Source organism: Stylophora pistillata, chromosome 1 (genome assembly GCF_964205215.1).
Source record: "Stylophora pistillata chromosome 1, jaStyPist1.2, whole genome shotgun sequence".
In the NCBI taxonomy this organism is placed as follows: domain Eukaryota; kingdom Metazoa; phylum Cnidaria; class Anthozoa; order Scleractinia; family Pocilloporidae; genus Stylophora; species Stylophora pistillata.
Genome location: NC_142519.1, coordinates 28292130 through 28315182, shown reverse-complemented (window position 1 = coordinate 28315182; position 23053 = coordinate 28292130). Strand labels below are relative to the sequence as shown.

Below are 23053 nucleotides of genomic sequence, written 5' to 3'. Positions count from 1 at the left end.
TTAGCCTTGAGAATTAACATGTACAGGAACCACGATAGAAAGAACGCATTCCAACGTAAACCGCTGCTTACAACGGTGATCTTTCGTTCATTAAATGGAAAATGGCTACGACACGATGAACCGCGTTATATTGAACACACACGCCATTCTGTTGGCCCTTAAGGATTGCTATGCACCCCTAAACATATCTATAGGTTAAAACCATTTTGTTCCACATCTGAAAAACAATTACCAGATCATAAGCCTTTTGAATAATTTAGTAATCCGCTATACTGGAGGAAAATAATTATGCTATTGATGGCGCAAAGAGAGCGCCATCGAGTTCATTAGCTCTGACTCTCTCAGTGACACTTATTGGGGTTCACTCATACTCTCAGCCGAAGCTGTTTGTGTAACAGGGCGACTTTGCTGGATGAAAATCCTTTGCGCCACCCTATATCTTCATATCGTGATGGGATAAGGTTTGTATGGGCCATTGTTCTTTCAATTTTAAAGTATCTAGGTGAAGTTCAACAATCTTATCATTTTCCGTCGGACGGAAATACGCTGCAACGTATAATGTAAACTGTAACTAACATAACTCAACACACAATATGGCTCGGACATCGAATTACACCTGTAAGTACAAACCATTCCTGTTATCGAGTAGTCTAAGATAAATTGTGTGGATCTTGATGGCCAATGATAGGACAGTGCAGTTACTGCAGAGTAGTCAGGAGGAAAAAAAAAACAACTGGGAAAATATAGGTTTTTGATCGGGCGAGAGTAACCAAAACGATTTTTCAAGCAAGCCAACAAGGGGCCTAAGCCCACCCCAGTTACGGACTGATTGTTTTTCAATATTCCTGTCAAATCATTCTTGAAACTACTGATGGATATAATCCTTATGGAAGGGAACATTCCAAGTATAAATTCGATGAAACCTGTTTATCAGTGAAAGATCAGAAGTCGTCGACGAACCAACCAGTTTTTTTTTTTTTTTTTTTTCAGTCTCGCAAGAATGAGAGTGCTAAGAAGTAAGTCAAATCCATGTAATCAGTGAGAAGGGGTTTTAATTCTAATTTGATTCCAATGCGAGGACAATCAATTTTACGATTGCATATGCCGATAAAAGGTTTCAACTTTTCAACAGGTCCCTGCAGTGTTGCGAACAGGGTTGAATTAAATGTTTAGCTTCGCGTTGTCTTAAAGCTGATTCACACTTATTCGTTAGTTAGAAAATTCGTTCTTTCTTTTCCTCAGAATTTTCAAAGAGCTGTATCGCAGCTGTTGCTAACATCCTACAGATACATTCTCGGTCAAATTCTATAAATTCTCATTCTCTTCGGTCTCGTCTTGTGCGCAAGTCCATATATGGGGTTCTTTTGCACCCCCTTGAGCCTTTCAACCTTTGTTATCAAGCGGAACAACTTCGTTTTCGTTTTATTTTTCGTAATCCGAGGCAGGCAGGACCTCACACTTCTTTTAACAGGATTAGCGACAATGGTTCACTTTCCCATTGTGTATTTTTTGTGTCAAATGTTAATACTTTAATTACGAACTGTAACTGTAATTGTCATACGGAAAATGTGTTTGCGGAATAAATTTTCTTAATAAGACTATAGCGAAATGGTAAGGAGATCAGAAAGTAAGTGGAGCATATATTTTCAAGCAAATTTCAATCAATTACCTGTCTGACAGAAAAAAAAATAGGTTCCTGACTTTCCCTTCCTAATCTGATTAATCTGGCAGGTGTCTAGTCTAACCATTACCAAGTCCAGGAGTCGAGTTTTTCTTCTTAGGTCCCTATTGTGTCGAGTTGCTATTTTAAATTTGATCCTTCTTTCACCGATTTTGAATTCAGTAAATGAATTCAGTGAATTTCACTGATATATAGGAGTGACAAGCTTCACAGTGACATTTTATAGTATGTTGCTGGTGATCAAAAGATAAAATTGTCCTCAGAGGAGGTTTGCATTTTAAATCACTCTAGAAGGTCAAACCTGTTATTCTCAGTTTATTTGAATACAATTAACTTTTTTACATTCTTTATCAGAACTTACGATTATCAGGTATCCCAATCTGTGTTGCATGTGCTCAACCTAACTTTCGGCCCATGAAGTCCACTGGCAAGCAGACGGTTTATAAGTGTGTAGGAGTGCATTATCTAGTTTGGAATTTCTAACACCAAATTCGCAAAGATGGAATGTCAGAAAAGAAAAGCGATAGCCATTTTAGTCATGAGAGGGTGTTAACAGCAAGGCTGAAGATTATCTACAGAGCATACAGTTCCCTGACAGGCATGCGCAGTTGCAGTCGTGCCTTGAGTCGTTACTAGCTAACTATTCGAGGTTAGCTTCGAAGTTATGGCTGAGCCTTTCATCCAGGGAATCAGCCAAACAAAATCATCAGAAAAATGTGCCTAGAAAACAAGAAACTTTGACATTTTGTCCAAGTATTTGTTGTAATTTTACATTTGTTTATAACTGAACCCTTTCTGAGACATAAAGGCCTCTGTAGAGACTTCATCCTCTTGGTTCGATTCTTGCGCGAAAAAATCTATTAGAGAGCTCTTTTGAAACAAAAACAGACTTAGCACATAGCTTTAGAAAAACTTCTTATCATCATCATCATCATCATTATTATTATTATTATTATTATTATTATTATTATTATTATCATTATTGCATTTTTTCTAACCCAAGTGTTTCTTCTTTAGAGACAAAATAAAAACACTAAAAGGGGGAATCATTACCAAAACTAGCGGTTATAGCATTAACATGATTCTATCCTTGCAGGGGGAAATCTGTAACTCGACATATGTTCTTAGCCACGATAAGACCCTAAAACATCTAAAACTCTTAGTAACAAAATCTTACAGACAATCTAAAATAAAGGAAATACTTTAAAAATTACCGGAACTGATTTAAAGATCTTCAAGATTTTGAAATTGTTGATATTATTAAACAGAACTGAATGCGTGAGATTGCTGTTGCATACAAAAATCATTCCCACGATTATTAAGGGTTTATTGAGGTCAGCATGAAGAGTTTCCTCCTTAGTTGCTATCATATAAACGTTTCCGAAGCTGAGAGAAACCAAATTATTGAAGGGAAAAACGATTAGTAAAGGACTTTCGTTGAAAGACACGTATGATGATATTAGTGGCTTTGTTATGTTTCATGCCACTGGAAATTCGATATACTATGATCTATAAAAGAATTCTAAGATCCTGCAAATCCGGAAAGATCGAAAACTGCAGAACGCAAATAGGCAACGTGATAAAATAAATCCTTAACACCAACTAATTAAAGCATCCTGTCCCGGATTTTTTTTCTCTGATCCCTGTTTGTCTGGTGTTTTTTGTTTTGTATTTTTCTCTTTCTCTCATTTTTTCCCACGCTCGGGCGCGCCAATTTTAAATGAAAAATTGATTCATTAATTGATTAATCCTGTACTGAACCATCTACTTTGAGAGTATTTCCAAGCACTAAGCAAAAACAACCAACTCCTGTCCCATATGTCCTTTTGCTGCCTGTCTTTCGCCTTCCTTTCCAGTTTAATGACATTGTACCGATAGCTTGTTTTGGCACCACAATTTCATCCTGAGGAAGTCACTCTTGACCCTATTTCATTTTAATCCAATTTGCCTCTCCTAAATCTTTTCTTCTCAGACAAGGCCTGTTATTAAAAAACGTCTTTAGGCGATGTACTTAAAAATAGCTTCTCTCAAGCAATTTTACACGGTCTGGTAGATGTTTGTGAGTACAAAACATGATTTTTTCATTTGAAAATAGGTGGCTAAATATTTTTCCAAACGATCCCATACTGCTACTGTTCCATTGCTTTCATAAAGAGTTTGATTTTGAACCCCATCTCACGCTCTAGCTTTGCTTTCTTGAGGATTTTTTTTTCTTTTTTTGTTTAATCCAATTTGTTTTTCTATCAGCAAGGTGTATCGATATATAGCACGTACGCACCTGTTATATATTTCACGCTATACAACACGGAGAACTTATCATCAGTTAGTCTCCCGAATGAGCACATTTAGCTCAATGTATTTCAAAATGTCATCTGAGAAATCAAAATAATGATTAAGCCAAAGCCAACTTATGGCAGGAGAGGGGTCAGCAGAGGTTTCGCAGTGTAATTTTTTATCTTTTAAATCATGTTTCCGCTGTCTGGGACGCAATATTACAAAAAAATAGAAAGAGGAAAAAATGAGGTTAGGATATCTTAAACAAAACACAACATGGCAAAAAAATTGAGAATGCTTTAAAAAATATCCGTATTTACAGCATATACAAATCACTTTTTATATTCTGGCACGACCCAACTTCTGTGATATGAGCGGAGTAACATTAAACATAATCGTTGTGATACTTTCTTTAGCACAGAGGAATGTTCATATACTATTACAAGCAAAAATTGTCAAAAAACACATTAAATACTTTTTTTCTAAAGAAGTTAGCTTTTACTTTCAGACAGGTTGCTTGGGTACCCTGTCTTTGCACTATTCCCAAAATAGCGCAAATGAAATTTGCATGTCACTTGACCGTCGGTTGCGGTTGTATTACGCACAAACAATTATTCTTTTACACTCCCTGCGGCTCTGAAATTACCACTCATCCAAACTGTCATCCCAGTTGATTCATAAAAGCCCCCTATGTTTGCTGAATCAAGTTCTGTCGCATTTGGTGGGGTGTATTTAATTTGGTTGTGTACACACATAGGCATTCCTTCGCTGTCGAGTTCCACGGTGACGCAGGAAATTGGCACAAAGATTGCTGGCGCTAATTCAGCGTCTCGAAGCCCTTAGCAGGTGTTTGTTTTGATGGAAAATAGGGCTATGGACAAAGCAGGAAACCCCTAACAAAGACGCTAACACTCTTCTTCAACCATAATTACAATTTGACACTTTCGGTACCTTTTGAAGTGCAAAAAAACAAGAGGAAAGATACGTTTGAATCTTTGCCTGGCTTTTTCGGTATGCACCGTAAATACGTCGACCTTCGCAATGTTTACTGTATTAAAGAAATTCCCTATCACCAATAAGAAATAGCATCAATGACTAAGTTGTTAGAAATCAGATATTTTAGCGAACCTACTGGAAGAAAGCAAGATAACTGACGACCGGAAACTATATTGTTTATGGAGAAGCAATTGTGTATATTGTTCTTTTTTTCTTATGAAGTCGAGTAATATCATTTTGGTTTGGTTGTTTGAAAACGTCGGTAAATAACTGGGCAGTTTTAAAGAGAACATTCATTTTCAAGACTTTTGATCAAAAAGAGCCAAATGTTTGAGATTTCAGCGCCACCGCCAACGCTGGCCTTGAAGCAGATTTATAACGGCATCCAATATTCAAACACCCCTCCAGGCCAATACGCCACTTTCAAGTGTTGGGTTACCGGACCTGAAATGGCGGTCTCTTGCCATCTGCATACGCCAAATGCGTTTTAGTATATAATTAAATCGATCGAGAGTTGACGTGTTTGATTTTGCTATTTCTTTCTAAGCCACCATTCTCGAGTGCTTGATGGTTTCTATGCAGATTTGTTTGTCATCTTAAATCGCATCACACTAGATCGGAAACTGGTATCGGAAGTGATGGGTTTGATGGCATGGTGGTTGACCCAATTTCGGTCTCATTTATAAGGGGTGACATGAACCCCCCAAAACTCTAGGTCATCACTTACATCGATATCAAGTGTCTTATAGCCTGGATCCAATCCTGTAGTTTCCCTAATGCGTGCTTAAAGCAAAGAAACGAGAACAAACATACAAACTACTCACTCTGTCAATCTTGGACCGAAAAGTTATTGCAAGAAAATTGTTTTCAAAGAGTTGACAATTGCCAAGAAAACGAGAGGTTTCAAGCGTTCTAACGGAATGCCGCAAGAAATCAAGAATTCTGGAACAAAGCTCGATGTAACGATCAGAAGGCAAGAAATGATAAACCTCCTAGGATTCTGAGTAAATTTTCTAAAATGTTTAGAATGTTCATTATGTAAATGAAAAGACATACGAACAAACCCTTTGTCTATTGCCTTTGTTCTAACCAGAATAAAACCGGAAGTCACATTGAGTGAGCCTGTCTTCAGCAAGCAATATGGCCTTTTTAATAAACAGATAAAAAGGCCTTCCAATGATCGTCGTAAATTTTCCTTGCACCGTTTCCCCGTGTCAGAAGGAAGTTTGCAGAAATGCAAAGATACATAGTGTATCGACGGATCGCCTGTTTTTCATTTGATTGCCACGCACACACGAAAGATTGAAAAGCAAATGTCTTGCTAGGCAATTGCTTCAAAAGGGGCGGGTACATGACGTCACAAATCACAATAGTTCGTGGGCGGTGAAATTTTGGTTTTTTTGTAGCTCAAGGCAGTGATTTGAATAGTCAACTCATTCGAGAGTTCCACGCGTGAGCTGTTGTTCAAGTTAGTTCTCAAGCGCTCGCAAATCGCGCGCTGCTTCGCGTAGAGTCCTCAATCAGTGGTTAGGCGCCCGAACGCGCTGGAGTGTAACGCGTGTTGGGTTTATTTGCTTTCTGAATGGATAAGTTTACTGGCCAATGTCGCGAACAGTAAGAATCCCGACTACTACCGGAAACATTCCTCCATTTCCTGCGCGTGCTGGCAGTGCATTCTCAACACGGAACTTTTGTTTGATTTCACTGGACATTGGGAAACAATTTATCTTGCTCGTTTTAAATTAGCTGGCTGTATCACTGCTAACGTTAGTGTAGGTATGGAAAAATGGATATTACTTTTATGTTACAACTCTAGCTGTATGCCCTTCAACCTCTAACATTCTGATACTATATATAAACCCGTGTTTTGATTAACGTAATGTTAATTGATGAAAGCTTTATTCATGTTCATTTAGGTCCCAAGGGTTTTCATTTGGTCAACGTACTTTGGGTTTAATTTTTCAGGTCGCCTGTAGCTCTCCCGTTCGCTGTGGCCCTATGATGGCGTTCGGAATTCACTCGCTGGATCGAGGTGAACGTGAAGACGCCTGATTCCGGCGAAATTAATCCACAGCGTTTTGCATGAGGTCTTTTTGAATGGCGATCAATGTTTGATGGCGGTAGAGACAGCCATAACTATACACGAGAACCCTTTGGAAAAGACTATTGTTTGGGAGAAAAGGAGTGTGGAATACGACTCAAAACATCGGATACGACCACACAACACTGTTGGAAAGGTTGAGACGATCGTGAGTAAAGATGAATATCACTCTGACTATTGTGTTATCGCGGCGGCTACGAAGCGAGAGACGAGCACTACACCTCGTCAGCCGATCTTAGTTGCGGATCGTGACATGCGGTTAAGTTTATCGACTCCCACCACCAACCGAACGTTCAATGCATTTGTTAGGAGGCATACGGGAGGAACTATACGAAATACACAGACACAGGTTGTAACTTCACAGCCGAGACCCACATTACAGGCAGCATCGGCGCAAATATCACGATCGACTCGTCGCAGTAGTAATGTACTCCAAAGCAAACAATATGAAGATGACGATGTCAAAATTTTTTGCTGTAAGCGGGACGTGGACGTGTTAATAGACTATGCAAGTTGTATGTGCGGGGTCAAAGCGGTGTTATATCATTGTTCGAAGGATTCGTTCGATGAAGGCAGTTTGGCAGAGCACCCGTGCTCGTGTGGTCCCCCAAGGAAATCTTGCTTTGGAAGATGGGGGTGCTTAGCGGCTTGTTCTTTATTTCTGCCGTGCCTTCTTTGCTATTTACCGTTGAAAGGATGTTCCGAGATGTGTGTTTGCTATAAAAGACAGAGAAAAGACATTATGAATCGGCAGAGAAGACCCAAGGATCCTGTCTGAGTGCACTGGATTAGTGCAGATCAAGAATAATTTATAATTTAGCTAAGCGGGTTCGTATCGATCCCTCAAATTGAAATTTGTCTATCAAATTCATATGCCTTATTTATACCTTCCTTGTAAATATCAAATTTGTTCAAAGGAGGCCCTCTGTTAATAATTATGTTATAGTGGTCGGCGCGTAATTGTGCGAAGCTCTCGAGGGAAAATTAACGCCATTTAGCTTCTTTTGTGATAGGCATCGGCTAAGAAGCCAAACTGATGTTTTCACGTGAGGACAACGTTTTCCTGTTGCTCTCTTTGGGGCCTATCTGTGGAATCTTCCCTAATGAGAAAGACATAGACACTAATTTTACACCTGAAAACTATGTACATGAATTTTGTTTGAGTTAAAAAAATTAAAAATTCTTGTACAGTTAGTAGATCCGTTTATGGTGTTGATATCCCCGGGAGTGTACATTTCTCTAACATTTGCTCCGGAGAGACGGATTTTATTCTTCTTCAAGCAATATTCTGCAAATTTCGAATCCACGATTTACACATGCAAGGTCAGATTTTACATTTATAGCAGTATCGACGGGCTGTGATGCTAAACTTCGAGTAGTAATATCAATATTTAGGAAGTTGTTAGGATCTTTGGAAAGGGCCCGCGGCATGTGAAAGCTTATGAAGGATATCTCTCATTTTGACGGATTTCTAGGTGACTCGGATCAGTTTCTCAGTTAGCTATTTCCTTTCAGTATACAATTTTAGAGAATTATAGTGTGTCTCTTTTACATTTAAAATTTTTCAGAGACGTGATCTTACTACATCCTGACGGATTCCTGTAAACACTGATAACACAGCGCGGCTGATGTTCTCGACTGAATACATGTGACTAAAGATCATGACCTCGGCTTTAGCAAGATGGATTTTATTTTTGAGAAGCTAAGGCTTTCGTTTCGCAAACTCAACCCGCCTTCTAATGCCCTAATGAGACGATGAGCAGTCAAGTATTTTATTTTTAATTTGCCCACCGCGAAGTCAGTCCTTCAGCTCACTTTCAATTAAGAACTCTGCCCAAGTGTAAATGTTTGTTATCGCTATTCAAATTATTTCTTTGTCGCAAAGAGCTAAACAAGTCTTATAAACTTTCGCTTAAAATTGGTTTGAAACTAAAGTGATTGCCTTTGAGACGACTTGTGACTAAACAAATTCATGGCTTATAAACCGATTAATTGAGGTTAGGATTTCTCTCACAGCTGTCAAATTCTAACAAGGAAAAAATTGAGACAGGACCAATGGAAGTGTATACATTACGCAACAACGCTTCGTTCGAAATACTACTTAAAGTTATCGTGATTTGCGGTTTTTCATCGATCCATATTTTATGACACATGAGTTCACGATACACAATGCCAAATGAAGGACAAAAAATGATGATTGATTTGCCTAATTACCCTGAGTTTTCCTCCGGTTTAATTCGAGTCAGAACAGCAAACTAGGAACAAATCTGTTATGCAAGTTTGTATAAACGTAGACATTTGGCGAGTTTTTTTAAGCGTTAAGACGATGTACCTCGTTTTAATTACAAATGCATAGACCTGTAGACATTTTTATATTTTTCAGTTGAAAAAATTTGCATTGTAATTTGTATGTTCAAACAAAAGCGCAGTCAGTTTACACTCAGTGTTGATACACACCTAAAAGAAACGTTTTTCCGTGAGTTCATCAAGGAGTTGATTTAGGGATCTTCTCATGATTTTTTCCCTTTCCGGTTTGGCTGTGTTTACTAGGAATCATCAATTTTTTTTGACTAAAAAAGCGAAACGTTATTATTATATTCAAATTTGTCTCCCCTCTTTTATATTAAGACGGTAGCAATGATACTGAATAACTGCAAGGTTCATATCTTCTGCATAGAAAAAAAAAGAAATTGTTGATTTAAACTGCGGGAGAAAAATATCTCGCTCTATTTTCATCCTTAGCGCAAGTCTGCTTGCTAAAGCACCGCACCTGTTCTTAAAACGTCATAAGCATTTGCGTCAATAACTAAAATAACTTTTTTGGAGTATCAAAAGAGCGAGAAAGAAGTAACATCAGCCCACAATTTGTGCATTTGGACAAAACATTATTTTTCAAAATAATTGTTAATGTTCTCTAATTTCATAATTGTAATTTTAAATTACGTCAGCAACGTTTTCTGTCTTGTTTGAACACAATGACCAATAAGTACGCTTCCCGTTAGTATTGCCTACGCGGCGTGAAAAAAGGCTGATAGACAATAATAGAATTGGCGAGTCATTTTTCTGTGTAATAAACCATTAGCAGGAAATGGTTCATTACTTGCTACCCACAAGACGGGCCATTTAGCCAAAACTTTTCAATTTTTGAGGAACTTTGATTATATTAGACTACAACACTATCTTAAAACTACATTAACGTCCTAGATTCTGTAATTTTTGTCAAGAACACCCGACCTTGCTGTATTTTTTAGCTATGAAAATAAAACACTTTTTGGAAAATATCTTGCAAATATTTTTACAACTGTCATTGCTAGACGCTTTTGCCTTTTTCTCTTATTGGTTTTAATTTAACTTCAGGGGATATTTTTTTCTCAGCTAAATTTAGAGAATAGAGAAGCAACCACGATGGGGAAACTTCGACAAAACCACTTGTTTTTGTTATCTTCAATCTTACCGTTTCTCACTTTTTCCAGATATTCTGATAACCACAAAGCATATCCTACTCAATCAGCTATGTCCATTCCCACATACAAACGTGCCAATGTTCATTTCTGACAAGCGTGTCATTTCCCACATACTTCAATGGCTTCCCTAAAAATTATATTACAAGTATTTCCTAATCTTTAATACTAATTTATTTATCTTAAGGGTGTACATCCGCTGGCGCAACGACAAAATCAGCTCCGGAAACCAAACGTAACAGTCGTTGCTTTGTTTTGACACTGCGTGCAATCACACATTAACCTTAATAAATTCCCACTCTCTGACAAAACTCCTGTAAATAGTTCTAGAGATAGGAAATTCATTATCTAATAAAATTAATGAGACGCCTGATCTTGATTTTGCGGCCTTACAAAGCCTGACATCTAACCTTGGTTCCTGTGGTGTAGTCAAGCTATACCTAGAAATAATTTCCGGTCTCGTTGCGCAATAAGAGAATTAAGTCAAAGAACTGATCAAAACTGTAAAACAAGAAAAAGTGCAGAAACAGCGTGACACACTCAAGTACCACAACACACTGAAAGCCTTTCTTAGTGATTATTAGGGTACTTCTAGAACAGGATATCGTCATCGAACTCGACCTAAGGAGAAAACAGGCGCAATCAGTCGATGTCTTTGTTTTTATCCTCTTGATAAGCGGCCAAACACCATGATTGTATTCGATGAGTTATGATATTTCCCTCTCGCCAGATTTTAAACACGTGATATGGCGGCGAATATGAAAGCAACGGAAACAAGGTTATTGAAATCATTGACCCGGATATACATTTGTCAGATGCAGCGGATAAGAATTTCGATCTCGAGTATCTGTGTCAGATTTTCTAGGCATAATTGAATATTGTAGACGTTCTCAATAAGGAAAAGTTAAACAGTGAACATTTGAACAAAACTATCACTGTAATTTGTTTGACTTTCCTCAATCACTCTTAGTTGGGCTGTGTTTCTGTGTTGTAGTCCCCATGTTCTAAGAACCCAAACACCCTAAGAACAATAAACAGAATCCTATGAGAGTAATTTCAAGGGCTCTGATCACAATAATGCTGGTAGCTAGCTAGGAATCAAGGAAAACCTAAAAGGTCAATATCAGCATTGTGAATGATGTTTAAGGCAATGGTAGTTTACTTTCCTCAAAGAGACCACCGATTTACAAACTATTTACGTACAGAACTGATTTTTTAATTTTCTTGTTGTGTCCTTTGTGCTGAGAGCCTATCAGTATTGGTTCAATCACGTTCAGTCTTCACAGCACTCAGACACTTAAGTTCACCGAATTGCTAAGATATTGAAGTGTCATGTTTACAATAATGATTTTATATTTACACGATAATCTTACAGCTACGTATTCTCGAAATGCAGTAGAGACAGGAACTACATGGTATTGTGTTACGGTTTCTCCTCTCCACCACGGCTGCCAAAGAAAAGAAATGCGCGCACTGTAACCAAGGGTAGCCTCTTTAGACGATGGAGCTTATCCCATCAACTAAAAGACTTGAAGAGAAACGAGCAGTCGGTGCGCTAAGCTCGGCTGCAATGGGCACGCCCAGTACCATTATCATGTCGAGACGTCACGTGACACAGCTTACATGAAAAGTGACTCACGAGATTTGGATGAAGCCCAAAAAAGTGTCAAACATCATAATACAATAGAAGCACATGTAATCTGGAGGACTTCATAAGTTTTCTCTAATCAAAAACCAGCTTAGCCTTGGACTACGTCGGCATGTTAAATTAGGAATGGCCCCAACGGGGAAGCAAGGACTGAAACGCTGTTTTTGATTAAGTTCACGCGCACGTTCTGGCGTAAGGGCACTCAGTTTATTGTGGTCCATTTTGCAATTGTGGTCCATTTTGCTGAGTATATTCTATTGGGTACTCTTTGTAGACTCAGAGGACAAATTACAGAGAAGAGCTTCCGTTTCCTTTCTCATACCGTCGACAATACCGAAATTGCGAGTTTTCTGACATAATTGCATATTGCTTAAAGACTAACCGGCTCGCTAAAATAAATGGGACTAGCAACATCCAACGGGGCGCTTTGTTTGTATGATTTAACTCCATCGATACATTTCCGCCATTTTCCTGTGAATTTTAGTTAGCTTTTCTGTATCTTAAATCGTTGATCTTTTATTACAGCTTCGAAGGAGCATTAATTCATTAAATTAATGCATCTTTAAACTTGACTTAAATTGCTGTTTCACTTACAGAAAGAAAACATAAATACCGCGACAGAGATTAAATATTTTTGAAAAGTTTCAATATGTTCCCCTTTTATCACAAATTTGGGTAAAAAGTAAGATCACAGGATTCTTCAAAAGCATTTTGATACCTTTTAGCGAGAGTGAACTTCCATGTTTCTGTTTGAACATCGGTCTAGAACTTTCCTGGGTGATCCTAATATCATAAATTACTCCTAAGGTATGAAAAGGTCATTACAATCAACCAAACGGGCATGTTTCAGGGTCAACATTGGTCTAGAACTTCCACTCCGTGATCCTTGTAATAATGAGTTTTAAAAATAAAAAAAATATTAAAGATAAAGCAAAAAGTATACCTAAGGGAATTATTCCTAATATTCCTTATTCTTCTTTTGGGATTATAAGAAACTTAAACTAAAACTGGTGTAAGTCGTTTTCGTGATGATTATTGCCACACTAACTACCTAAGTATTTTAAGTAGAGCTTAAGACCCGTATTTAAAGAGTCTCATAATTTATCTTAAACCATGAGTCACGCTACCAACCTGTTAAAAGTACTACCCTTTACAAAGCCGAACTCGACTACATGCCAAGTTGATCCACTCAACTTGGACCACCGTTTTAAACGGAGTTGTTGTCCATCAGTTTTGGTTGTGTCTTCAGCATGTGCATACATTTTATGGCCCCAGGTTGAGCATCACTGGTACCCTCAAAGCCGTAGAAGTAGTTAACATATAATAGTAACATCTTAGTAGTTAACATATAATTTCTCCTTAAGTATCAATACATTATCCAACAAACAGACGATGAAAATAGACAAACTTGTCCATCGGAGGGTGTTCGCGTCACACGACACCAAATTCTCTTGACTATTTCACAAGAGAGTGTATAGCAGCCAAAAGAAAGATTTCCCTATCAGGCTTCGCGAGTTGAGGATCTAAGCCTTCCTTAACCTCTTTCTAAGCCACTTAATGATTCTTTTAATTCTAGCCTCTCTCCTGGTGTGTCGTCTTCTGTCTGGTGTGTTTCTTATTGTAAAATGGCGGTAAATTGCTCGCTTGGCACTCTTACTTCCGTGCCTTGGGCGCCCTCCTTTGGAGAAACCGATGTACCATTGTGGATACCTGACTGATCTGTACTGAAAGTAACCATCACCTGTCATCTCCTCTTTAAAAATGCATCTTCTCATTGCAGCAAACTTTTGCTTCTTAACCTGGACAATTCATGGTAAAACAACACATTACCAAAACAAATAATTCTGAAAATGTTTTACATAGTCTTGTTGACTTTTCAGTTGTTTACTTTAGTCTGTTCGTTTGTTTATTCGTTGTTATTGTTATAAGGTTTATTCAAGAGTGTAGTTTTGCGGGATTTCTGCAAGTCGCAAAAATTGCCGCATAAAATGAATATGTGAGGGTCGAATGGGGCGCAGAAAGTTTTGCCTAAGGATAAGTTCCTATTCATTACTACTTTTTTCATTTTTTTGAGTATTCGTAAGTATAACTGACAACAGTTATTTCGCACTTCAAAAGCCTCTTACTGTCTCGATTGTCTTTCTCTTCTTCTTTTTCTTGTTTACTAGGCTATGCAAATATACTCGAACACCTTTTGGGTACCCCCATCTCTTGAGCCGGCCCCTTTTCTTGATTGATGAAGGAACCCCCTAAAATTAAAGAAGGAGGCTCTCTTTAACCAATTCCTAGAATGAACTATGTTTCCTTTTTGAGAGAAAGGTGAAAGAAGAATTGACCCACTTAACCAGAAAAGTAGATTGGCCTGGATCATAGCTATTTACACTCTGCAGATTTTTTTTTCAATTCAAGTCGTCTAGGAAGAAACGCCTTTCTGATGATTTAGTCGACTAAGTATCAGCAGAAAGGTGAGTTCAGTTACAAACGAAATGCTGAAGACAAGTTTTTCACATAGTAATGTAAAGATATTCTCCCGCACTTTTCCCCCTTTCTTGAAGATAACATCATCTTATCTTAGGTAAAGTCGACTGGGTATGGAAATCATGAAATTGTAATTTAAGCGTAAGCCAATGGGGGAATCAACATTACTTTCAAACTATGAAAGAGATATGTAAGAAAAGAGGCAACTAAGACTCACCAAATATCCTGACGAATTAATTTTTCTAAAAACGGTTGATTGGTCGGCCAAACAACCGTTACATCATCGTTAAATCATATTCCGGCAAAACAACCGTTAAATCATATTCCGGCCTTGTGACCAAGGCCGGAATAATTATCATCTATGGTTGGGAGGAAAGGGACCTAGTCGGGTATCGCAATACTCTTACATTCTTTGCTCCTATAAAAGTCCCAAGAAGAGTGAAGTCTGTAGGGTCACAGTTGACAGGGTTGAAGTTTGAAATAACTTCCACCCCTGACATGGGATTATGGAAGTGCGCCGAAGCAGAAGGTTTAGGAATAAAGAGGCTCACGGTGTCCGGTAGCTCAGCCAATCAACCTGCCGCTCCTGTGCATACCTCTATATTTTTACTACACCCTACGAATTCATAACAAAGTAGCTCCAGCTTCCATGAAAAATATTCCCATATGTTGTGTCATTAATAGCGTGCTCGCTTACGCTAGGTTCCCTGCATCGCATGTCATTGTAATACAATAGGTTAATCAACACTTGGGGAAGGCACTACTCACGAAATTCTGAAAATAGCAAAGATGTGACGACATCCGATTAACTTTGAGCTATCACTAGTATGTCCAGAAACGCAATTTTTGATAATTACCACCGCCTGGCGTGTGGGGTGGATTTAATTATTGGGCAGGAACAGAACTGCAAAAGATCTGGTCGAGCGTTTGTTGAATCTTAAACTCAAACATGGTCTGAAAACTGATCATAAACATAAATCATGGCGAATTATCAGCTTCGACAGAACTGTTTCAAACGAATTTAACAAACGCCTCGACATTATTTGTACCATTTAGGTGCTTTATGATAAATGGCATCTACAGGTTTGAATGTTGGCCGGGGTTCTTGCAGCCCTGAGTTCAGGTTAAATAAGAGCAGCAATTGAGTGTTCTAATTTTATCTAGCCGGGTTCTATTTTTTTTATTCATCAGTTGTGCTCGACGACGTTGGTCTTTTGACATTGATTGTAGTGTGTCAGGAGAAGTGAAGGTCGCGACAAAAACATTTTCTATTCTTCAGTCAATTAGTTTTATCTGAAGCGGTGTTTTTGAATGCAAATTGGCTAGAGATTGCAAAGATATTGTACTTTCAACTACTAATACCACCTGGTGACAGAAATTATTCTTGGTAGTATAATTAGTTTCACACTGCAACTTTGAAGACAGACTAGTAATGAACGATTTAGTCAACGATTGAACCCCTACGAAGATAGACATCCAAGACTAAGACAACGGCAACAGAACATAACAAGACCAACAATAATGACTGATCGATGCACAACAAAATAATCCGGTTTAACCCTCTCCAACTTATTTGATCCTCACTTCTGCAGCAGGTACAAATATAAGCTTAAAAGTCTTACATAAGTTCAGACATGTTTCGCATGACGTCTTGATGTGATAGATCATAATGAACGGTTTCTAGCGGAAAGCTGTGAACTATTTTGTGAGTCAGCCAATGAGACAATAAGAAAGAAAGAGCAGCAGACGTTATATTACTGATCAATAAGATGAAAATTGATAAAAATATGGCTGCTTCAGACAAGTTCAGCATCATAGACAGGTCTTCAACTAATTATTAAAGTCATTGAACACACTCTGTTTGTTTGTTTGTTTATCACTTTAGTCAATTTTCCTTTCAAGCATTGTTTCCAACTAGATTAAAGTTAAGACTAGTATTTCACTAGTTGTGCTTTTTATTTTTATTGGACTCCAATCCAATGTCGGTACAGTCTCTGCCAAACATAGTCACACAATAGATAAATAGACCGTGTGCGATCAAAATGATTTATTACCCAGCGGCAAACATCACGTGAAAAGATTAACCATTTATTAAACCCAACTTGAGAATGGTCATCAAGTTGTAGTTTAGCTTTCATTTGGTTTATAACGATAATATGAAGGTTTTTTTTTCTAAAAAGAACAAAAGGCAACCTTATTTATTGCTGATAAGAGGAACACATCGTCATATCGTTTACAAGAAACTTTGGACCCTTCGTGAGGTACATCTTACCGCACAGCTTGACGTGTGCTAACATCCGTGGGAGAACATTATGGCTGGGGTATACATAACATGAATAGCATCCCGTGCAGAGAAATGGAGAAATTCATTATATTTTCCAGAAATATTTTTAGCGCCTAACATGTTATGTTTGTGATGAAATCGCCCCCCTAGAACATGTGCAATGACATCTCAGGCATTTCTAGATCGTGGGGTGATATTACCTCTCTACAGCGTTGTAATTTACTTACTTTAAAAACTAATTTTAGTGCTGTAGCAATGCACGATATCTCAGTTACTCGCTTAGATTAGCTTTCGTATTGATTTGCCTGAATTATACTTAAACGTCCACGATATCGATCTGGGAAAAAAATGATAGTGTGCTCAGCTTGTTTTCCGCTCACACTAAATTCAACAGTTATTACATCAGCCTGTGAAAGTTTCTAAACACGTTAAGAACAATGGCCATTGGATGATTTGTGTCCTCATTTGATATTTGTGTGTTTATAACCATTTTTTGGTCTGCTATGGTCAAGTGTTAAAATATTTACATTGCCTGAACTAAAACTGCGACATAACCTGATGTTCTAAGCTCTACCTTTAATATGTGAGAGAAAATAAAAGTACATGGTAAAACTGAGCATGTCTTGCAATCCCTTCAAGAGGGGTATACTTAGTGCATGGTTCGCAATCTAGGCTGCATTCGCAGCTTAAGTTGATTCATAAAATGTATGTAAATATTACTTTTACTCGCCCTTGCTAAAAACTAAAAAAGTGGGGGAGTTCCCGGAAATTGTAACCCCTAGTATTAAGATGTCAGCATGGTCTCGCAGTTTTCTTCTCCTTCTTCTCTAGCATTCTTCGTCAAAGTAAGATTACTTACTCTTGAGGAATTTCTTTAAAACATTATCCCGTGAAATTGTAACTAATAAGGACTTTTATGTTTGAAACCGAAAAGATAGTCTTTACATATTTCAGGGTTCCGAATTTCGTCAGCGTTGGGTATAGTAATTGAAAGGATTTCGTTAACTTCTGTGTCCAAAAACTCGTCGCTCGATAGTATGTATTTAACCTTCTTGCAACACTCCCCGTGAAACTGGGTAATTGATATCCATTTACTTCATTTCGTCCACAGTATTTCAGTAAAATAACCTATTCAGCGGTCAGTACATCCTGGTATCTTAAGTTAAGATTGATAAACAGTGTGAACTAACAAATTAAATCGAAGAAAGTAATGTTACCGAGTAGAAACCGAGAACCGACGATACTTATTACGTTTCTCAGTTACATAATCACTTTCGAATGGTTATAACACTAGGCCAATGAAACAGAGCACAGGTAATTACAAATAAATCAAGCCTCACCCTGATAACGAGGTCTCCTTTTTTACTTAGGCAGATATAGCGGTTTGTTTTCTCCCTTTTGATCTTTATCCGTCCAAAGTTGTCGGACTCCAGCACCAGTCTCGCTGCAGTAAATAAATGAATAAAAACATTGGAGCTTAAAAGACAAAAAGTGAAGAAAATGGGGCGGTAACATAATTAGATAAAATTAGGAAAAAAGATATGATATCTCTCGAGCAGTGTGGGGAAGAAGAAAGTTCTGTTGATAGATCCATAAGATGTTTACTTTTGTCATGGAGAGTCACTGCTCTTATCGTAATCACAATGCTTATCAAGTTCGGCTTAACAAGATAGCTCCAGTTGACTGAGAGTTTTCACATTCCGTCTGACTTTGAAGGGCGGCTGAGGAAAATCATCTGATGAAAAAGTTCATTCAGCGTTACATAAGACTCAAAACTCAGCTGTTGCTTACCATCAGCGATCTGACCACCAGCCACCAGCCGGCCACTCAGCCACCAGCCGGCCACTCAGCCACCAGCCGGCCACTCAGCCACCAGCCGGCCACTCAGCCACCGGCCGGCCACTCAGCCACCGGCCGGACACTCAGCCACCGGCCGGCCACTCAGCCACCGGCCGGCCACTCGGCCACCGGCCGGCCACTCGGCCACCGGCCGGACACTCGGCCACCGGTCGGCCACTCGGCCACCGGCCGGCCACTCGGCCACCGGCCGGCCACTCGGCCACCAGCCGGCTGACAATAACTTTTGAGAATCTAAATGTCCGTTCAACCAAAATTTAATTTCATATCGCCCAAACATATCACTCAAAATATTTTAAGCATTGCATGCAGAAAACCAACTGGAAAAATCTTGCACTAATCGGCCGATGTTGATTGAACTGTTACACGAAATGCTAAAATTAGGTATGCATCTGTATTAAAAAAGTCGTCCAGAGATAAGTGAAGGGCAGATACTGAGAAAAGAAGAAATCCATTGGCCAAGCAGACATTCGTTTTGTATTCAGCAAAGATATTTGCTGTAGCAAAATCCATAGGATCATCTTAACACATCTCAGTAACAGTGCGGAGCTATTAAACTAACAACAAATGAATGTACATTCATACTGCGAAGTACGAAAATGTCGCTAGTTTTAGTTTTTCAGTACACAATTTATCAAATAAATCTTGATTGGCAAATTTATTCCCTGAAAATAGAAAAAGAAATCGTGCAATAAAACGCCCCAAAAAAGTGATTACCTTTCTCGAAGTGAAAAAAAAACTCCGCATGAGAAATAACGGTCAATTTACGGTGAACGTGTTGCTGCCTTCTTTAAACCGAAAAACGAAAATCAAGAGAGCAACCTTTCTTTTCGTGCTAATTCTTTTTCTTAAATAAGTAATTTCAAAAGTTAGTTCCAAACAGAAATTTCAGCCATCTCGACCCGCAAAAAAAATTCTTCCCAGACAACTTGAAGAATGAGTACTGCACGGCATGAACTCCCGAAAAGTTTTCCTGCTGCATGATGGATTGTTTAAGTTATCTGTTAAAATCAAAACGTTGGAATGAAAAAGTATGCAAAGAAGGTCAAAGCTTCGACAGAAGCTTCGTCTGTGATCATCCTGGATACCACAGACATCCAGAGAAAATGTACTTGCTCACAGAGGAACGAAGGAGACGTCCAAGAAAACTCCAAACTGCACGGAAAATTTCAGCGTTTCCGGGCCAACTCCCGTCCTTTGTCTCTTTGTGGCAATGTTTATTAACAAAACCTCTATAAGTGGCTATGGTTTTGTCTCTCTGCATTTTTTTAAATTCAATTCTGCCAGTTCTTTGTTCGCACGGCAGGTAAAGAATATCATGAAAACGTGAGCAAAACAGGAAATGAATGAAGCACAAACAAAAAGAAGAGCTTTGTTAAAAATCACCAGCAGAATCGTCAACAAGATAAGTGTTCGATATTTTTGTTATTTTTCCGCCCTCTTCATTATTTATCCTTATTCATATGGTCTGACCTATCATGATAACAACGGGAATCGATTGTTTATTCTCCCACTACTCTCACTAAGAGTTACATCCCTGCCTAGTGATTTGCTGAATTTATTCTAATTTTATCACAAAGTTAGGAATGGTTAACTTCCCCTGCAAACACAAAGCTTTCCTAATTTTATGTAGCGTTTACATTGAAAAAAGTGGTTGTGAAAGGTTGAATTTTTCAAGTCAAAGCCTTAAACTCCATTTCAGAATTGTTTCTTGAGCTATAGAAAGGCTATTTTTCCAGGGTAATGTCAATCAACCTAAAATTAACGGATACTTTTAATTTGCAAGTTTAGTAATTGTTAGAGGCGCCATGCCAGTTGCAAAGCTGTTTTGCATCTCTACTTCAAGTATCAAATAAAGCCGACCAAACTACCGCTAATCAACGCAACCTGTCTCACGATGCATTGACCCACCAAATTAGAAAATAATGTCTAAAAAGAATTTTTAATACACTAAGCCCGCAAAAATAACATCTCACATGTTCCATTACACAGGACAATTAGCGAAGCTACAAGCTGAAAAAACAATGATAACGGCTCTACTCATCAGCGAGGACATTTCACACTAAAACACAATTAGATAGTTTACTTTCCAAAACAGATCTTGGACAATCAGATTTGCTAATTAACTTTCTTTCAAACGTAAACAAGTAAGAGAGTATAAACCGAGAGCCAACATAAAGTAGGAAAATGAATCGTAGTATTTCTGCTTGTACGGTTTTTTTAATCAGTCTTGCAACTTTTTTACCAGTTTTGGCTTAATTTTGCATTAGGCCTTTTGTGATCGAACCACGCAGAAAAAACTATAATGTCGCGTCATTCCTATCAAGATATCACCGCCTTTGATGAACGCAACGTCTGCTTTGAAGCCAGGTTCAATGTTCTGTCGAAATATTGTGCCAGTACATTCTTTTACCCCGCACCGAGGCCACAACATCTCTGTGGGTAATTTTAAATGAATAAATCACCGGATTTTGTCATGAAAAGCCGAACACAGCGAAACGAATAGAGAGTAAAGTACAGGGCATTTGCGGCTTATTTAGTTCCGATCCCTGTGGTGCAAAGACCCAGCCCAAAAATCACGAATTTAGCTTATAGCCGGCCATGCCAACTCATTCACGCCATTTTTTCGAAGCTTCACTGTCTGCACTTCACCAGAAAAATATATCGAACCTTCAATTTCTAAAATCGTTTACAGTTTTATACTGCTGACTCAAGATGGTAGCTCTGAAAACGATTTATCCAAGAGAACTGAGAACGGAAGAGGAGAGGTTATCGCCTTTACGCGGAGAAATTATATTCGTAATTAAAAGTAAGCCACAAAAATGATCATTTAAGACGAAATACCTGGCTTCCTAAATGCAACTCTTATGGAGAAATATATACAAGGCAAATACTTTAAGACGCCGAGAGCCAATTGCTGTTGGCGTGTCCTTCGCAAATGGCGCTAAATTTTTCATGTGGTCCCCATATGATTGTCAGCTTTCCGATTTATCACGAAATACGATTATCACGATATTTATAAAAATTTAAAAACCACATCCAGAAAAATGAGGCCCAACAAATACAATAGCGAGCAGTTTCCGTTGAGTAACTCTATTTTGAAAAATGCTTTTATGTTTTCTCAGAAAGCATAGGCAAATTTGATCTCAAGTAAGAAAACGATACGCGAAAAAATGAGAACCTTTAAAGACCTTTGATAGTTAGAATTTGAGCAACAACACCCTTTTAATTCCCAAGTACCTAACTAAGCTTTATCCTCTTACCGTAAGCTGAGCCGTCCTGACCAAGTGCATCTAGTCCCGTTTTCATTATTTGAACATGACCAGTCGAGGCTCTTGAATAGAGTTGAACAATTCTCTCAACGGGAGTACTGTAGTGGTCAGTAACGTTTTGTTTTGCAACATGACATGCTATTCTATCGGCAATCTGAAATAACAAACCAAATTAGAAAGGTCCCTTACCACATAATAGTGTTGTATTGAGTTTAAATATCTTTACTTACCGGTACGGAGTGGTCTGTTGGACAAATCGAGGAACTCGAGGGGTACGATAGTCTTCCCCTCTTAATGGGACTGGTGCTAAAACCAAACGGCACGCTGAAGAGATACGGAGATTTTATCAGTCTAGAGAAATTAGCATTTAGCAACACGTGTGGCATGTTGTCTGAACTGGACGTTTCCAAATTGTCACGACTTACAGGATTAAAATAAGACCGCTAACACACAGGGATGAAAGTGTCGTCTCCATCGTAGAAAATCACCGGTCGGTGAAGCAGTCCACAAATGATTTCTCGCCGTTCTGAGTTTGAGATGAACCAACGAGGTCTTCACAAACTGCCTGCTTTTATAGGAGACATTTTCTCACCATGTCAAGTGTAAATGAGAAGTTCTCAGATGGGAAGTGATACCACAGAGGATTTCATCCGAGGTGTCCTGTTACGTGTAACCCCTGAGGTGAAAGAAAAACTACCTATTGTTTGGCCAGGGACAAAATTGTTTTTCTTGGGGTAAATTTCGAAGGCGGCATTCCGAAAGCCCAAAATGTAACACCCAGGGCAGAGAGTTACCCGGAATATGCGGTATATTGAGAAAGGACTCCAAGGAAATAGGTATTTTCTTGGGTTGTACCACAGATATTACTAAAAAAGCCGCTCCATATGAAAGTTTACAAAGATTTTGAATTGTCATAACTGTCTATTCAGCTGAAGATGCAAATGACACTTTAATTAGGATATAATTTTTACTCTTTTTGTCGCTCTGTTGAGTATATAAAA

At 38.4% G+C, this 23053-nt stretch overlaps 3 protein-coding genes across 11 annotated transcripts in view; 2 read left to right on the top strand and 1 right to left on the bottom strand.

The window, feature by feature from the left end:
- Positions 1-8249, top strand: part of LOC111322708 (fibroblast growth factor receptor 2) — a 29868-nt gene extending 21619 nt beyond the window's left edge. For 2 of the 7 annotated variants that reach the window (XM_088728754.1, XM_088728751.1), the window contains exon 18: positions 6917-8249. The gene's annotated coding sequence lies outside the window, so the exon portion shown is untranslated. Of the gene's footprint in view, positions 1-377; positions 462-990; positions 1017-2035; positions 6728-6916 lie in introns of all 7 variants that reach the window. The other 5 variants (XM_088728741.1, XM_088728735.1, XM_088728761.1 and 2 more) reach the window with 5 other exon arrangements.
- On the top strand, positions 7066-8249 carry LOC111322729 (uncharacterized). The gene has a single exon (XM_088729087.1). The coding sequence runs from the start codon at positions 7066-7068 to the stop codon at positions 7828-7830; it is 765 nt and encodes a 254-aa protein (XP_088585213.1). The 3' UTR covers positions 7831-8249.
- Positions 8250-11696: 3447 nt separating this feature from the next.
- On the bottom strand, positions 11697-22672 carry LOC111322772 (fibroblast growth factor 18). 3 transcript variants are annotated; one of them, XM_088729055.1, is made up of 6 exons: positions 22478-22672; positions 22283-22376; positions 22044-22206; positions 18264-18367; positions 14288-14410; positions 11697-13960 (listed from the first exon to the last, which is right to left on the bottom strand). In XM_088729055.1, the coding sequence occupies exons 1-6, from the start codon at positions 22525-22527 to the stop codon at positions 13685-13687; spliced, it is 810 nt and encodes a 269-aa protein (XP_088585181.1). In that variant the 5' UTR covers positions 22528-22672; the 3' UTR covers positions 11697-13684. The 3 variants fall into 3 exon arrangements, with proteins under 3 accessions (XP_088585181.1, XP_088585175.1, XP_022781675.1); XM_088729049.1 differs by having other exon boundaries at positions 22283-22648; XM_022925940.2 differs by lacking the exon at positions 14288-14410 and having other exon boundaries at positions 22283-22639.
- Positions 22673-23053: the final 381 nt, after the last annotated feature.

Excerpts from the sequence above, each read along its gene's own strand:
- LOC111322729 (XM_088729087.1), top strand. The coding sequence starts at position 7,066 with ATGGCGGTAGAGACAGCCATAACTATACACGAGAACCCTTTGGAAAAG.
- LOC111322772 (XM_088729049.1), bottom strand. The coding sequence starts at position 22,438 with ATGCCACACGTGTTGCTAAATGCTAATTTCTCTAGACTGATAAAATCT. Across the intron at positions 22,207-22,282 it reads CAACAGACCACTCCGTACCG|ATTGCCGATAGAATAGCATG; the intron begins GTAAGTAAAGAT and ends TTGTTATTTCAG. Across the intron at positions 13,961-14,287 it reads AGAGAAAGACAATCGAGACA|GTTAAGAAGCAAAAGTTTGC; the intron begins GTAAGAGGCTTT and ends TGAATTGTCCAG.